This window comes from Empidonax traillii, unplaced genomic scaffold, assembly GCF_003031625.1.
Source record: "Empidonax traillii isolate 1590-97213 ecotype Southwest subspecies unplaced genomic scaffold, ASM303162v1 scaffold221:size740363, whole genome shotgun sequence".
Lineage (NCBI taxonomy): Eukaryota > Metazoa > Chordata > Aves > Passeriformes > Tyrannidae > Empidonax > Empidonax traillii.
Window position 1 is genome coordinate 612,329 of NW_020955414.1, and position 18,692 is coordinate 631,020.

At 42.8% G+C, this 18,692-nt stretch overlaps 1 protein-coding gene across 2 annotated transcripts in view; it reads left to right on the plus strand.

The window, feature by feature from the left end:
- Window positions 1–3,716, plus strand: part of SRGAP1 (SLIT-ROBO Rho GTPase activating protein 1) — a 142,427-nt gene extending 138,711 nt beyond the window's left edge. For both annotated transcript variants that reach the window (XM_027887750.1, XM_027887751.1), the window contains exon 22: window positions 625–3,716. In XM_027887750.1, the coding sequence (XP_027743551.1) occupies window positions 625–1,002 (378 nt within the window). In that variant the 3' untranslated portion in view covers window positions 1,003–3,716. The remainder of the gene's footprint in view (window positions 1–624) is intronic.
- Window positions 3,717–18,692: the final 14,976 nt, after the last annotated feature.

The window sequence follows — 18,692 nt, forward strand, 5'->3', positions numbered from 1 at the left end:
TCTCAGTACCACTGAAAAGCAGTAAACTAGTGTCTTGGTGCATTCTTTTAGCATTTATGCCAGAAATCTGATAGTTTTTCTTAGGTATGCATAGTGAACAATATCTTGCAGTTTTTTCTGTTTAAGTCGGTGAAACTAAAGGAGACCAGAGCTGATAGGTGCACAAGCTTTACTTTTGTAGAAAACCAGCTTTTATAATCCATGTGAGAGAATACAAATCCTGAACACCTGAGGCATTAGATGAGAGGAGCAGTTAGCTAAGAGCGAACAGACTAGAATCGTCACAGTTGTCAGTACCGAAAAGATGACATTAAAACACTGCTAAGGAAATATTCATGCCCTGACTGTGACTTAATAAAATAGCTTGCAGATTTTAATATATATTTTTTATTCTCTCATGTAAACAGGTTAAATATTTATAATGTCCAGCCAAAGCTGTCATCTTGTCAATTGTAGTGTCTTTCAAAGAAGTCTGGTGGAAATTGGTTTTAGCACTATAGTAATTGTTAGAGGATGATTGGCAAATTAATTCATGCGTTTTCCGCCCCCTCCCCTTGCTCCTCTGGTGCTATGCATTCAGTAGCAATTGGAATGATGTGCCGCTCTCTCTGTGCTCTGACCCAGGACATCGAGGAGACGATGAACACAGCACTGAACGAGCTCCGTGAGCTGGAGCGGCAGAGCTCAGCCAAACACGCCCCTGATGTCGTGTTGGACACCTTGGAACAAATGAAAAACACCCCCATCCCTGCCACCTCCACGGAGTCGCTCAGCCCTCTCCACAGTGTTGTTTTAAGGAGCTCTGAGCCTCAGATCCGCCGTAGCACTAGTTCTTCCAGTGACACCATGAGTACTTTCAAGCCCATGGTGGCCCCTAGAATGGGAGTGCAGCTGAAACCTCCTGCTCTTAGGCCAAAACCTATTGTTCTTCCAAAAACAAATCCTAGCATAGGACCTTCCCCTCCTTCCCAGGGTCCAGCTGACAAATCTTGCACAATGTAGACAGCTCAGCCACCCATGGTGCTCAGCTGGGGTATGCTAGGGAAAGGGATGGATTAACAATAGAAGTCAGGGCTCCATAACATCATTTGTTCATGTTTGTAACTGGAGAGGCTTTGTTTTTCAGTGTTTTTGAATGTATTGTATGAAAGTAGCTACATTAACATGGGCATTTGTATTTTGTACGGTTTCAATTAAAAGAAAAAACTGGACAACTGTGCATAGTTTTAAAAAACAAACATAGACTTACTTGAAAACTTGATGCTGCACCATTTGTAATAAAACCAACACAGATCACAAACGGCTTGCCACGTTGTACCGTACTTCACAGTCTTACTATAGCTATATAATAACAGATCCTGCACAAAACTAGGGGGTGGGGGAGGTTCAGGGGAGGTGGGGCCTCTCATTTCTGGGTCACCAAATCTCAAGCAGGTTAGTAAGAACTAACACGTGAGGATTAAGTGTCTGTATGGAATGTCTAAGTTATCTCAGGCCACATTTCTTATTTAAGACACACCAGAAAAAAAAAAAAAAATCACCAAACCCTCACAACTCGTAATTGGCACCAAGTTTTAGCTTTCTTGTTGGCAGTCTCACTAGAGGCAGGCACTGGATGGAGCTGGAGTTCACATGGCTCTCACCAATTCAAAGCAGCATTCCAGGACACAGCTGAAGCACATCTCCAGGATATATCTAGAAAACAACTTTTGCTGCCCTCTGTAATAGTGTACCTTTTCCCATGAAGCTAGACCTTCATTCCCTAGTACCACATTTTTCACAAAAGCTAAATTCATTTCAAGTTCATAGTTAAGTGAGCCAGGCTCTGGGGAGTGCACGAACCTGTTGGTCCATTAGGCAGGCTGATAGGTGGTTAAAAGGATCAACTACACAGTAATTCAGAAAACTATCCCATTGACTTTATTGCTCAGTGTCCAATTAAAGACATGATTTGAGTTGTAATAGTCAGAGTTTCAAGCTGACCCAGCTGCACTGACTGCCTTGCACAGCACGAACACTTGGTTGTGCTGATGTCAGCAAGGCAGGAACCCTGCAGAGGGACTACGTCCTGCTAGTGGTGCTGGTCACTCATAGGACAACTCAGTTTATACTGCCTAGATTCAAGCTGACTAAAGTTTTCCATAACCTCTTTCCCCTCCCCTTCACTTTTTCTTAAATGACAGAAATCAATACCTTTCTTATGTCTGTGTGAGTGACAACTGTCAACTTTGCTTAATGCTCTGTTAAACTTTGTTAGGCATGAACTAAACATACAGCTGTTTTGCACATTGCAACAGTAAGCCATAAGATTATTTCTGTGAATATATTTTCCAACATCCAATCCATAAAAGAAGTTTCAGTGAAGAAAATGGGGGAAAAAAAATCACTTGTGGTCCACTTACAGGAGTACAGCTGAATGTAATTACAATCTGTCTTTCCATTTATTATGTAAGATCTCACTGCTGGAAGGCTTGAAGTTGTACCACTCACTATACATAGACAATTGAGTTTGGGGGAAGAAGAATAGTGACAAAATTTGATAGATATAGTTACTGAGGTGACAGGAGTAATTTCCTGTTGTTATTTAGGAGCAGCATATTCCTGCTCTGATTTACACCCTCTAGACAAGTGATGCAATGCAAAGCCCCAGGTGTGAAAAGTACCCCGTGAACCTCTGAGTCTCAAACTGCTGCTGGTATTTGCAAACCCTTTTCAACACAGCCACAGACTTCACACATGTCTAGGTTAGAGGCAAAGTCTTAAGCCACCAGAGCAGGCTGTGCAGCATCAGTCAGTGAACCTTCATCCTTCTCGACTGTACTGCCTAGTCCTAACACCAGGGCCAGAACCTAAGCCAGGCCAGCCACAGACTACTCTAGTGTGTAGGGTCTGCTCATTTGGTTGGGACCAGAGATATTTTCATAAAGTAGTTTCCCAGTTTACTAGACTCAGTGGAACAAAACTGGAATTTCAGCTTTCATTTACATGCAGTTTTAGTCTAGCATTTTTAAATTAACCCACCTGGCACAATTGAGATGGATACCTGTATCTTTAAATTGCGTAGGGAATTTTGTATGTTTAATTAACTATACTGGACTCCATAATGCTTATATTAGAAATTGTTTAGCAAAAGAAAAATATTAGAAACAGTGCATTTAGTGAATGCATCCACTTAGTGCATTCACACAGTTAAATGTGTAGTTTGATGGTTATTATAGATACTTTAAAGTATAGTAAGTGGATATGTAACAGGAAAGACTGCTACAACTACAGGCGTACTAAAGGGTAACTCCTGCACACCTAATACAGTCAGTATTGTCCTTTACTGTCAAGTTTGATGAATTGCAGTACTGGTAGCTTCCTGCTTGTTGACTGTTACCTACTTGTGTCAATGTACATCTGTAGTATGTACATGTGAAAGTGCCTTTAAATTTTAGAGGAGCTTTAGCTTTGCTCTCGTACTGTTGCTTTTCCATTGCATCTTTTCCTGTTTGTGTATGGCTGCATTCCCATTGCATTCCTTCCACTCTTGAAGAACAAATAAAACCATGAAAAAATCACGGTTCTCGAAGAGAAATGTACTGTTAATCTGTTGTGACAATGCACTTTTATGTATAGTACTGTACATTTTTGGCATGTACCATTACAAGCTTCAGTATACATTCAAGTTTGTTCCTCATAGTGTATCTTTATAATAAAGAAAATAGTTCTGTCTGTGTAGTTTTGCTGGGTAAACTGCTGTGTCTTCCAACATGGATTGCCTGTCTACCTTTACCTCCCACATAAGGGGACAAAAGCAACCCCCAGCCACCAACACCCCACACTGCATCAAGTCCCATCATCCTCTTGGTTGAAGAAGCATTTGTTCCCAGACAGGCTCCTACCTAATTTGCTTTCATTTGCTCCTACACCATTGCTTTAAGCTCACTCATGTCCCTCTGTACCTGAAGAACCCACACAAAGAGCCACCAACCTCAGGGTTCTGCCCGAGCACCCATCAAGAGCAGCCAATCCCACTCCCACCTGCTGCAGGAATACCTTGCCACTCACCCTCCTGCTCCCTGCAGGAAAAATGGAGTGCAAAAGCCGATCCAGCTTACATATTTTAAAAACAGAGTGAAAATAATAAAAAAAGTCTACCTGGTGACATTTCTTACGGCACCAGAAGAGATGCCACAGTGGGGTCAGAGGGGAGTGCCACAGGTCAAGGTTATCTTCAGTGACTGTATGTCCAAGAAACAGGCAATATACACATACCCTTCCCAGTTGGCTCCAGGAACCAGGGGGTCTGTGAGTGTCAGGCTGATGGATGCATGAGAGATGTTCAGCCATATATGGATCAGATGCTGGCAAGGACTATTCCTGGGCTTGCCCTGCAGCTGCCCAGTCTGGCTCACCAAGTTACATGTGTTTAGGGGGAGAAGAGCTTTTTGGAAATGCATTTCCAATGCTGGCTTAAAAAAAAAAACAGTCTTCCCTGGTGGTTGTTGAGGACCACTATATGCTTGAAGGAAAAGGAGATGGATGCCCCATCCCTGGAAGTGTTCAAGACCAGGTTGGATGGAACTTTGAGCAATCTGATCTAGTGGAAGGTGTTCTGCCCATGGCACAGAGGTTGGAACTAGATAATGTTGAGGGTCCCTTCCAACGCAAACCATTCTACGATTCTATGTGAGGCAGTGTGGGGTGATATGGGGGAAGGGGCACAGCAGCCACCCCAGTCAGAGTGGGGCTTTCATTCTTCATGCTGAGAAAGCTGTCATAATGTGACTCCTCATCGATCAGTGCCCGATGGCAGCCTTTGTGCCTCAGTGTCCATTGACCTACTTTGAGAATTTCTTCTTGGCCCCGACTGCACAAAAGCTGACTAAGGCATGCAGGAAGGGACAGAAAAGGTCATTCCTCATTCAAGATCCTGCACAGCCCAGAGGATGCATAACCAAGTTTTCACAGTCAGGTCATACGCTGATGAGGGGAGGGTCTTGTGATAGCTTTAAATCTGTTTTAGAATAAACAAGAAAACACAAGAAGTCTCTTCCCGTTTTGTAACGTGACATTTCGGTGTTGCACTGTGCTGACTTGTTAGCTTCCTTCCAGTTTTTGTAGTGGAAAAAAGTCCAGCTCTCACAGAGACAGCCAAAGCTTTTGGCAGGTGATGGGGAACAGTTGAGTCTATTCCCACTTAAAAAGCAAAGGAGTGTTTTGCTGAGAAAAGTGTATTAACTTAACAAGAAAAGGAGCAGCACTGGCAGTGGGGTGTTTGGCTCTCAGGCCACTGCTGCAAATCGTCGTTTCAAGTCACATGCAGCTCCAGGTCGTGGCACTGCCCCAGCCTGTGCAAACGCCTCCTCAGCCAGCATAAAGAAAACATAGAGGATCCACCCAGTTTTAAGTACTCCTTAGTAGAGACTCGTGGTTTGTTACTTACTCTGTGGCTCACATGGACTCACTGAGACCAGAAGGATCTGCAGTCGCTCTGTGCAGTTTCTGCCCTATGGGACAAGCTTTGAGGCTGGTCTGGGTGGAACTGATACACAGGGAACAACTGAAACCAGAAAAGTATTAACTAGTGATGGGGTATGTGATGAAAGAACTGTTCTTGTAGGTGGGAATATTGCTTTTTCCATGAACTTGGCTTGTGAAGGAAAAAAAATCTCATAATATGTGAAAGCCCAAAGAGATCAACAGCTTAGCATCTTAAAATACAGTTAGCTAAAACAGCTGAATTACTGTTTAAAAAACAAACAAACTAACCACTAGTTCAAACATGCCACTGTAACTGCAGCTACTCCCTGTCCGTGTTTTACACAGGGGCATTTATCACGCAGCTGGTAGCAGCACTCTCACTATGGCTCCAGCAGCCCCAGCATGAGCAAGTTTTCCTGCTGGGGAGCCACAGTGGCAGGACCCTTATGACTCAAAGGTACCACTCTCTGCAACAGTGCCATTGCAGCAGTCTCTGTCTTAACCCTGGCTCCCACCCCTCAGCCCTCTCCTGGCACACAGTGCTGCTGGATACCCACTTCTCCCTTGTCCCAGCAGGGCTGTAGCCTTAGCACAGTGTTTTGGCTCCTCTCATCCAGCCATCCCAACTGATCAAGGCCAGAGCCGGTGGAAAGGAAAACAGAAAATGGCAGGTGTCAGAGCAGCCCACCTGATGCACTGTCCTCACCAGATGGGAGAACAAAACTTGTGCGGTGGCACTAAGCTGGACTCAAGGGAGAGAAGAGTTCTGCATTCCTTCACCTTCTCACGCAGGCAGCAGATACAGCGAGAGTCAGCAGGCCCATGGGCTGGAAGGTGACACACAGAATTTGATACTGATTGAGGGATTAAATAGAATTAAATAACAAGAACTGGGTCGGGCCGAATTGGACAGATCAGTGAGTTTTCTCTCACCTTCCTCCATATATACATATGTAAATGAAAAATGCATGAATACAGTTTTTACTGTGACTCTGCCCCACAGGTGCAAAAGTATGGTGCATCCTCTGTGGGTCTCTTCTCCCATGTAACAAGTGACTGGACAAGAGGAAATGGCCTCATGTTGCACCAGGGAGGTTTAGATTGGATATTAGAAAAAGTTTCTTCACCAGAAGGGTGTCAAGCACTGGAACAAGCTGCTCAGGGAAGTGGTTGAGTCACCATCCCTGGAGATATTTAAGAACTGTATAGATGGGGCACTCAGGGACATAGTTTAGTGGTGGGCTTGGCAGTGCTGGGTTAAGGGTTGGACTCAGTGATCTGAAAGGTCTTTTCCAACCTAAATGGTTCTGTGATTTGGTGATCCCCAGTTGTGTCACTGCCGTATTCCAGCAGGGTCAGGCTACACTGGTCACCACCCGAGAGCAGCTTTCTGATCCAGGGTTGGAGACTGTGAGTTTCCCTTTCTTTAATTAACGAACTGCATTGATTTTTTTTTTCCAGGTAGCAGTAAAGGAATAAGAATGCAAAGTACAAGGCAAAACAAATTCAGTTGTAAAATACAGGCAAGTTGTGCTGTACAAAGTAGGTCAAACACTTGCAGGATTGAAATCAATAGTGGCTGTACTCAGTGCAGCAGTGTGGATAAACCCAAGCCAAACCCTGCCTGTTCTTATTTCCATAGAGCACATCAATTCCTCCCTTAATATCTGCCATGTGCCTTTTCAGTAGTGTACACTGCCATCTATAAACACTGACCAAACATCATAAAACAGTGATTTGCATTTATTTGAATGAATTATGCTCCAAGAGGGAGAAATCACTGAGCCCAGCTGAGCTCTGAAGGGGACCACTCATTGAAATGGTCAGGCTTTTGGCAGTGACTTTCCCCTTGCCATGAAATAGCATTAATATGGAGGTTGTTACCAGAGTCACGAATAGAGAATTTAAATGTGCTAATGGTAGAAAAGGCCTAAAATCCTTCACAAGCTTGACCTAGAACTGCTGAGTACCCTGAAACAGTTCACTGCAACACATATTTTAATTGTGGGTTTTCCTGCCTACAATATTTTCAGAGAGAGACTTTACAGGGCACACTGGCACCCATGGTAACCAGCACGGTTACCTGAATACAACAGGATTATCGACCAATAACCACAGGTTAAGCTGAATTTCACTTGGACAATTTTCTCAGCTCTTTAAGTGTTTTTTTTTTTCCTGAATGCTACCACAATAATGTGTCAAAAATTAATTTCAGACCATTTTTTAATTTGTCATACTCATCACAAGCCTTATTTTATAGCTAGGTCAAAGCTGTTCTGAATAAAATTGATTCACATACAAGGTTACAATTGGGGTTAGAAACATGCTGATCTGGGGCTGCCAAATAACATAGTTAATTCTGAATACTCCTCCCTTTCCCTTCCAAAATTACAAATTAAAAACATGTCTGCACATACCATTTTTTTGAAAACAGTGAGCTGAGTAGATTGCAAAATTCCTACTGCATGTTTTTTTTTCTGGTTAAGAAAACACAGTGGTGTGATCTGTGTTGGAGGGGGAAGCTGTCCCTCCCTGTACGGTGACAGGCAGCAGCATGGGGTACACCACATGCCCTGTTGGAGGGACCCCCATTTCCACACACCCACAGGACCACCCTTCTGCACCCCCAGGCCAGCAGCACAGCAGGTCCTGCCCTTTCTCCAGCCAGACCCCAGGCAAGGTGTGCCTTGGTGCTTTCCTTACACCTCAGTCCTTCAAAATGTTCCCAGTATTAAAAATTAACTTTGTCAAACAAACACTGGAAGTTTAGGAATAATATAATTTCTTATGTACTGTAGGCCTAAATGCCATTTGTATCTCTCTGCATCCATGAGCTGCTCACTTGAAAATATTCATGCTCAGTGAAACAGCAGCTGATTTACAAGCTTTTATATAGAAACTTGAATTTCTTCTGTACCTGCATTGTAATATTGGGCCTCTGGTTTGACCTTTATAGAAATAACTTGATTTTCTGTTTAGATGCCATGAGTTTGGGTGTTTTCTGTTTCACCGTTTTGACTTTTTTCCTATTTTGGAGGCATACCAGCAGGCTCCAGTATTTCAGTGCAAGTTTTCTGTGCGCTGCAGTTCCATCTCCAGTACCAGGTACATTTATTATTACCCTAAGGTAAACTCAATTTTTCCAGAGATCCATTAGCAATGCTAGTCATAGAATAATCCAGTTATGCTTAATGTGCTTTTCATTCTTAGTTAAAAAAAAAAATCAATGGGAAGGCAATTCCTGCAGAGAATTTAACTTTTCCCCAGTATTTCCCTTTCTTGATGAAAAAACAGAGAGTATTGCTCAGGTCTTACAGATTTCCCAGGAGCTGTCAGCTCCCCCAGGTGTCAGCTGAGGAAGGAGCCCTGTCTGAGGGTGCCCGTGCTGGGTGGCAGCACTACCCTGGTCCTTGCACTGCCACCTCCAGGGTTCACCCCTGGTCATCACATCAGTGGGACATTTTGCCCTCTGTTAACCTGAAGAAGACTATGTGTGGGAGCGTTCAAATCTGTACATCTCTCCTACTGTGCTCTGAATCCCATGTGTCACAGACAAAGTAAAGCAGCATTCAAATGCTGTAGGAGACAGTCCACACCTTGCTCACTTGGAGGAGGACTGGAGGCAAATGTGGCACCTGTGCCATCCCTACAAAGCTACAGAGTGTCAGACATCATCCCTGAGCCTCTTTGCCGTCTTTGCTAAAGCCAACACAACCATCTCCAGTGCCTGTGGTGGCTCAGATTCCCCACTGTATCCAAGGAACCTGCTTTTTCAAAGCACTGGGAAAGGTCATATCTTATCTGACTAAAGGAAGAATCCCTGTATCAAATGAAACACATCAGGCAGGAGAAACACATTTGTATGTGGCAGAAACAATCCAAAAATTAGGTGTTGCAGTTCTGCAAAAGGAAATACATATCACTTTGGTGTTATGCTTATATGCAGGCATATTTTTCAGTGTTACTTGCAGTACTTTGAGTAAAAGTCAGGGATAGTCAGGTTTGTTCATAACTTCTATCAAGAGAGTGCTGATGAGAGGTCAGTGCCCTTCTGTCCCTGGTCATTTGTAATTCAGACCCAATCCCCTGGAAATGTTGCTCAGAATGTTTCCCGGCTGCGCAGCCACAAGCACTGGTGAGGAGGTGCCGGGTGGCTCCATCCCAGGTGCTGCACTCTTAAGGGCAGGGGTCCCACTCTGCTGGAGGCAGAGGTTGGACAGGGGAAGGACTTGAGTGCAGGATGCTCTTCAGCTGGTCAGGAGACTGTTGGAGTGGCAAAAATATGGGACAAAATATTCAACCAATTGTCTACCCACACACAGATCTGGTACAATTCTGCCTCCAGGAAGACTGTAATACTGCCCTGTTTAACCCAAAGCAGAGAGTTCTTTGGAAACTTTATTTCCCTTCATGTATCACTACATGCACTACTCAGTATAAAATATAAAGCAATTTATTTTAAGCTCTAGCTTGTACCTTAGGTTAACTGAATATTAAAAATTCATGGCTCAGATTCAGTTCATAGCAGTTTCTCATAATTTGTGTGAGTTTTCCATGGGGTTTACATTTTAAGGGGGGCTGAATTCACACTTCATGGTAGGAGCACTGGCATTTGGCCTGTGGCCCTCAAGCAAGAACTCAGTCACCAGCAAGTAAATCTGTACAGAAGCATAGGATTTATTTGATTGGCTTGTGCTACAAAATATGCGCTTCAAACTTTTTAAAGGAGAAACCCTCCAAAAGGCCTAAACAAACTGTCCACCAGTCCCTGAGTAGCTTCTGTTTAAACCTGGCTATTTTACAAGTGACATGTTCTCCTCTAGACTTAAACACCATGCCAGTGAGTTCCTCAGTCTTTTAAGAGACTCGAGAGTTAAAGTCAACTGCATCTTTCATTCCATATATTTGATATTGCATCTTTATGAAGTATTGTATACCGAAGTTATAAATTTCAGAAGGCTGGACTGTAAAGATATCATACAGCAATTAAGTTTAGCAGTCAAAAAGTCAACCACAAACAGAGAAAACATTAGTTCTTGCACAGCTGAACACCTCATTAATACAAGACATAAAACAAAGCAAAGCAGCACAGAGAGAGAAAACAAAGCTGGCTTGTTATAAGATTTCCCCTTTCCCAGCAAATTCTGCAAGCTTATATACATTTTCCATAATAAAGGTGGACAAAAGAATCTCTGTCACTTGTTCCTAAATGAACATTTTATTGAAATGCTTTGCCTCACTTTTCATCCTTAAAGGATGAATGCATTTTATTGTAACATCTTATATAAACCAATTCTGCTTTAACGTAAGTAAATACTTTTTGGTTGTTTGTTTGTTTGTTTTGCTCTTTCTAGAACGAAGTATTGCTGAGAAGTATGTCTTCAGGAAATATCCTGGGTTTTATAACACAGTATTTTGTGATGAAACAACGACTTACCGGAAAATTACAGGTCAGTTTTGGCCAACACCTTTGGGATGTCTTGGCTCCCTCATGCAGAGAAAGCCCCCAGGGCACACAGAGAAACCTAAACTCCAAGTCAGGGCGCTGGGGAACAAATATTGCTATTAAAATAGTAATACTTAAGAATGCAAAGGAAAAGCTGTCAGACTAAGAACTTCTATTTGAGAAAGATGGATGAAAAATTTAGCAGCCTAGTGTTTTATTTAGGGAGTTCAGCTCAGTGATCTGAGGACACTGAAACCCAACTGCTCTCCCTCCCTCCAGTAGCACATGCTGCCCATGGCTCAGCAGGACCCCAAGGAGGAGTTCAAGTATATTTATAAGTCATATAAATTGAGATTTTCCTAACATTTTGATTAGCAGCAAGTCTTTCCTCAAAATCAAGAGTCTGAGATCTTAGCTACCTAAAGCTCCTTCCTATCTGTTCCCTTCAGTTGTGAGCACCACAGTTCAGTTCAAGAAGGATATTGAGGTGCTGGAGCAGGTCCAGAGAAGAGCAAAGAGGCTGGTGAAGGGACTTGAGCACAAGTCCTATGAGGAGAGGCTGAGGGAGCTGGGGTTGTTTAGCCTGGAGAAGAGGAGGCTCAGGGGAGACCTCCTCACTCTCTACAACTCCCCGAAAGGAGGTTGTAGCCAGATGGAGGTTGGTTTCTTCTCCCAGGCAACCAGCAGTAGGACAAGAGGGTCTTAAGCTCTGCCAGGAGAGGTTTAGGTTGGATATTAGGAAGAAATTTTTTACAGAGAGAGTAATCAGACATTGGAATGGGCTGCCCAGGGAGCTGGTGGATTCACTATCCCTGGAGGTTTTTAAGATGAGACTGGATGTGGCACTGAGTGCCATGGTCTAGTAACCATGGCAGTGCTGGATCAAGGGTTAGACTTGATGATATCAGAGGTCTTTTCTGACACAGTTGATTCTATGATTCTATGACCTATGGATGGAAACTCGTAGCCTTCAAACACCAGTTGTTAATCATTTATGGTTTGCAAATATCCTGCAGCCACTGACTTTTCAGAAACGTTATTTTTTGACACTACTTCCTTTTAAATGTATCTGCTAACATGAAGTGTCCCTTGGTGAGATCTTAGAGTGTTTTATAGAGAAATAATCCCCCATATTTATTTTTTTCAGCAGCCAATTGATTAAACTGCTACAACGTAATTTTTTCACTTCTCCCATTTATTGTGCAACCAATTACTTTCGGATCCCTGCAAGGACAAGGTCAGTATCTCTTGGTTTCTCTTTCAAGTCTCCTTTACACATGCACATGACCACACACACACAAATAGGCTACACACCCCTATCCCAAATCTGGAAAGCACGTGTTTCCTACTCCCAAGGCTCTGGCAAAGTTCCTTAACATCTTTCGTCAACCAACAGACCCATCAAACAGGGATAACATTCCTCAGGTGTTTCATGGATATACATATATTTACCTATTTAGGCAGGCTGAAGGGGATAATGTCAAATGTTGAAATCATATTTAAGGCAACTCATGTGCTTCCCACCATCAAAACTAGTCCATAAGCAGCCCAGTTACTTTCACATGGATGCCAACTTCTCCTCCCTCCTGGACTTTGCATTTTAACAAGCAGTGTTCTACAGTCCATTCATGGCAGAGCATCAAGAGCCTGTCATCTATTGATTGACTGATTGAAGGAAAAAGATTGGGCCACACTGGACTAGTTTCTTTTGGTAGTTCTTTTAGGAAGTTGCAACATCTCATTAACGCTCCTTGTCATGCAAAGAAGCACTGATGTACATATCAGATGAGTTTCACTGCTGTTTAAAGTTGTCTCCACACATCTACTAACTGTAATTGTTGAACATCTTGGAAAAATCGGTAGGACAAACATTCCCTCATCAGGGCTTCCTATTAAAATATTTGCAGCAATTTCATAAACTCTCCTTCTAGCAAGAGAACAAGTTTCTGAACTAATGCTGTCCCTGTAAATAAACACTTTTCCCAGAGATAAGAGGTTTGACTGTACCTAGTAGAGTTAGTTTAACATCATTGAAAAGTTCCCTCAGAGCTCATAAAACCCAAATTTACTTATTAGCATACTTGCATGTCCTCTAATCTTGTGAGCAGCTTCTGCTGTAAGAAGTCACTAATGTGACTTCAAAGAGTATCCTTCATCTCATCAACGTTCAAAGTTTTTCAGCAGCTGAACATAGTTAAATCCACCTCTCTTGAGATACGGGGACAGAAACCATGTCTTTCATTTGGGAGAGAGAGGGGCAGGAGCACTCAAGAAGTCTGGGCATAAATCTTCTAATCTATACCAGTGTCATGCCAGAGTTACTCATGATTTCAAAAGCCAGTTTTCTTTTATCATCAGAAAGACTGATAAGGTAGAAAAAAAAAAATCACCATGGATATGAGCTTTCTTGAGGTCACTCTCCAAAAGTCATACACAATAATATACCTGTAGAACAATAGCACAATTTACAAATCTTTAGTTGCTGGCATCACCGGATCTGGGACCCAGCTGCATTCACATCACAGTTTATGCCTGAATAAATATCCAAATAAAGATCCTATGAAGTCTTTCATACTTCATTTATTTGCAATTGCCCCACGACCGCAGACTTGTATTAACCCAAACAAAAGTAGACTGAGCAGATCTTAGCGGAGAGCAGGGACAATCTGAGGAGGTTTTGAATGGCTTCCAGGGCTGATGCAACACCTGAAGAATAAGATGGGCACTGCACAGGCCTCCCACTTTGCAATTATTTTTTTGAGTCAGTGGGACAACCTATAGACACTCTGGATTTAAGTCCAGCACTTGCGATTCAAGTGAGCAAAAGCTCAGAATATTTTGCATGAAAACCAACAAATGGTAGGACAATGAGATAATACAACAGAGGTGTCACACCTCCCAGATCTTTAGTGAGATGGAACAACATTTTCCTAATGTTTCATACAGCTTCTTGTAAAACTAATGGCTCTGAGAAGCCTGTAAAGAAGCCAGTCGAGGAGGGCTGCACCAGGTTCGACTACAGGTCCACTTAACTCTGTACCTAATCTCTAACAGACACCCATGTTTGAAAAACCAGAACCAGCACACAGTGGTAGCTCAGCAACCTGCAGCTGAGAGTTTACTCACCCCGAGGCCTTATTTTTTCTCTTTTTTTTTTTTTTTTTTTTTTTTTAAATTAGTACATAGAAACCACACAGCTCAGTGAATTTCTGAAAACCTAGTTTCTTAGATTAATGAGTTCAACATCATTTATTGGGGTAATTATAAAGCTCCAAACAAGGGGGAAACTAAAAGAAAAAACCACCCTAGCTTTGGTAGATGTCAACAGTGATGCTGTAGGAGATGGGATTAGCTTAGAGGAACAAGAACAAGCACTCCAGGGCATGCAGTGAACAGGAGCTCCTCACATTAGTCATATGCTGAAGCATGCAGCAATCAGAGCTTTTTAAAACAAAAAGGACTTAAAACATATATCACTGTGATTACTTCCTAAATCCAAAGTGACGCAGCCTCGAGCATAACCCAGATTCCCACCCAAGCACTATACAGGTCCAAATCTCAAGATGTTTCTGAGCCAATACTGTTCCTATGCTCCCTGGCAATTAATACAGTTCTGCTAGCACACCACAAATTTACCTGTTAAAAAGCAGAGGACAAAATGAAATTGAGGACACTGACGAAATATCAGTGCTATTAAGTTGTAAAACCCAAATTCAGATTTTCCCTTTTCTGGACTTCCCGGTGACTGCAAATGAGCGTTTATGAAAGCAGCATGTAAGCCCTGTTGTGAAACACCACTAACTGCCATTTATCGGCTTCTTTTTGGGGTGTATGGTTTAGCACAAAAACTTACATGTAGTGAAGGGTTTAGGGATTTTTAAAAGCAGCTGATGAGCAGAATGTTATGTTCTTTTAAAATAGCCATCGTCTTGAGTCAAGCTGAATACATTTCTATCCTTGAATGTGCTCTGCAGTCTAGGTTACTTTCTTGCACAATTAAAGAAATGGTTTCTATAGGGGTCAAATAGGCATTACACCTGCTCTTCTAATGAAAGAACCACTCAAAGCAATATCATTTGCACATAGTGCACTAGTCCAGTTGATAACCTGTATTAAAAAAGTCCTGTCAAGGAGGAGCTATGCTGATGTGTAGCTCATAAGTAAGGGAAAAGTACAGTGTACTGCTCTTAAAGCCCAAGAAAGAAGAGAAAGCAAAGGCAATTTAAATAAAACTGTAAAAAAAGATGCATTTCCAAGGCAGCACATACATCATGTTGAAACTATACGAAGTTCAACAAGGGAAAGTGCAGGATTCTGCACCTGGGATGGGGCAACCTTCGATGTTCATACAGGTTGGGGAATGGGATGCTGGAAAGCAGTGCCATGGAAAGGGACCTGGGAGTCCTGGTTGACATCAAGTGTAATATGAGTTAGCAGCACCCTGGCAACCAGGAGGGCCAACCGTGTCCGGGGGGGGCATCAGGCAAAACATCACCAGCCGGTCGAGGAAGGGGATTGTCCAGCTCTGCTCTGCAATGGTGCGGCCTCACCTTGACTATTGTGTGCAGTTTTGGGCACTGCAATAGAAGGAAGACACGTTAGAGAGTGTCCAAAGGAGGGCAATGAAGATGGTGAAGGAGCTTGAGGGGAATCCGTATGAGTGGCAGAGGTCCCTTTGTTTTTTCAGCCTGGAGGAGACTGAGGGGAGACCTCGCTGCAGGTACAACTTCCTCAGGAGGGGGAGGCACTGATCTCTTCTTTGTGGTTACCAGTGATAGAACCCAAGGAAATGGCCTGAAGTTGTGTCAGGGAGGTTTAGGTTGGATATTAGAAAGAGATTCTTCACCCAAGGTGTGATTAGATGCTAGAACAGGCTCCCCAGGGCAGCAGTCACAGCACCAAGCCTAACGGAGTTCAAGAAGCATTTGGATGATATTCAGGCACGTGGTGTGACTCTTGGGGGTGGTCCTGTGCAGGGTTAAGAATTGGACTCAATGATTCTTATGGGTCCCTTCCAACTCAGCATATTCTGATTCTGTGATTATTCTGTCCTAAATGGGAGTATTTGAAGCAAATTGACTTCAGATCAGCTTAATTTTCTTTTTCAAATGGGCACCAATGTCCTATTGAGTTGTATCGTGGGCAGATAGAGAGGTGAAAAACACACACAAAATTAAGTGTCCAGAAACAGCCTTAGTAGCAGAAGTATGTTTTATTAACACCCCTTGTATAATAATAGTGCACATAATTAGGTTAGACTTAGCAATTTATGGTTTAGCAGAGTATTCTTAACTTTAAAAATGTGGAAGAAGAATTTAGCATCAGAACATGAAAAATCAGGTAATGGTACTGGGAGGACATGTTCACTGACTACAGCAGGAGCAAGTGTTTCTACCAAGGAAAAAGATATGAGGCAAATGGTCAAGTTCAGAGCCCCTAAATTTATGGCATCCATCACCCTCCTGCAGGAACGTGATAAAAAATTCTGCTCCATCACCATGACAACTCATGCCACAGCATTACTATAGTAACTGGCTGAACATCATTAGTTTTTAACCACACATACAGTGGCCGACATGCAAAGGAGGAGGAGCCACTGGGGGACACAGCTCTGCCCTCCAGTTGCTCCCACCCCAATCTATCTTTGCAATTTAATCCAAACTCCTTCCATGTTCTCTCAAGCCCCACACTGTCAGCCAAGCTTCCCACCACTGCCAGTTCTCCAAACCCAAATCTGTCTCAACATCAGAGCACTAATTTCATGCATTTAACTGCTGGGGTTTGTGGGTTTTTTTCCCCTGAGTGATTTATTAGGCTAAGATTAAATGCAAGTAGAAAATTTCATCTTCCCAATGAGTCATTGAAAATCTGTTCCATTAATCCAGCTCACCATGGGGTGGCTTTACACGCTGCATTTGCATCCTAGACACGCAGTCACAATATCAGTTGAAAGGCACCGTCCTGTCCCCTGAAGAGCCATGATTTCAACATCGTCATGGTGCAGGAATGCGTTTACTGTGCACCACCAAAACCCATGTGATTATCATTTTAATACTCCAGCTCAGCCCGGGACACTGCCTCCCTGGCAGCGTAGTCACTGTGTGCAGTGATGCAAAACAGCAACAGGGAAACACACACTAATGCTTTTCAGAGCACAGCAAAGCCCAAAAGTTTGAATGCTAGATAATGTCTTTCATCCAGCTACCTTCCAACATGGAAGAAAGAAAAATAAATATTATTACAGAGTTATTACCCAGCCTGGGGGCAGAAGGTGAAGCACAAGCTTGGCTGCTATCACAAGAGGATGCAACAAGTTTGGAGCAGTTTATGGTGGTCTGGGGGCACCATTCCGACACGACTCCCTGGCATAGCAAGCCCAAGCCTGAACCAAATACTGCAGGTACACGCTGTGTGTATAAATCATGCTGAAAGTGCTTCCTCTTGGAGGATAGATGGGAGAAGACAAGGTCCCTGTTGGCTGCTCCTTCTTTGACCCTTGTGTCCCTTCCACTTTCCCTTCATTTTTCACACCCCTCCTTTGTCTCCTGCAGGTTCTCCTTGGGGTTGATGCAGGCTGTAGCATTGGCAAAACTCCCTGTCTCCATGCCAAAGGGAAGTGGTGGAGTGGCACAGGCACCTGCCCACAGCCCTCGTGCCCAAGCACAGCCGGCAGCATCTTGTGGGGCTTGTGAAAGGTGGAAGATGTTTCTGCCCACGGCAAAGGGTTGGAACTAGATGATCTTTAAGGTCCCTTCCAACACAAACCATTCTATGGTTCTATGATGACCCAAAGCAGCACAACACTGGCCCCAGGGTCTGAACCACCCATTCCTTGCACTGCCCCATCCCTGCACCTCCAATGCTTGGGGTTGGTGTGGTATAACCCCACTTTGGCTAGTACAGTATAACCATATGTCAGACATATACGGTGATACCATATATATACACCTATGGTTATACCATATTCCATATATATATATACACAAACACACACTGTTATACCATATGTGTATATATATAGTTATATACCACAGTTGTTCTGCCCACATTAGACTATCAAAATCCTATTACTTTGCATTAGGCTTAAACCCTAGCCTAATGCTCCCTACGTGGCCTTTAACAGGTCAGATTGCACTGCCTTGGTAAACAATAATATGCAGTTCTCCCACTGTTTGGGAACAAAAAGGCAAGGGAGAAAAAAAAAAACACTCTCTCTTTTCTAAAATGAAGTTGAATTTTAAGTGAAGGGTAGTTTTCAAGAGAAAAAAAATCACAAAAGCTCTATTATTGATTTTTCTTTGCAATTCAATGCAAAAGTTTTTCACAAAGAATGTGAAACAACACCATTTTTGTATTTATATATACATTAAGGTATGAAACAAGATACCCGCTATTGCTGTTTACAGCTGAAACAGAACTACATAAATCACTCTATGGGGAAAAAAGCCAAAAAGATTCAAACCAATCTGATTCGAGCAGTAAAATCTATCCCATGTTTATAAATGTGTAGGAGAGCATAAATAATTTTATTCTGGAAAGACATTACAAATTACTTTTTTCTTTTTGTATTAACACCACCCTCTAGTGGCAGTTGTTCGGCTTTACTGAGGCAAAAATGTGATTTAACATATTGATCACATGCATTAAGAAATGGTACAAAAATTGCAAATAGGAATTTGTTTACCTGCACTGAATTAAGGGCCCACACTCTGCAGTCTGTGAATCTGCTCAGCTTTGGAAAAACCTGTATATGGCTCTTTCCAAGCATAACTTATAAAAA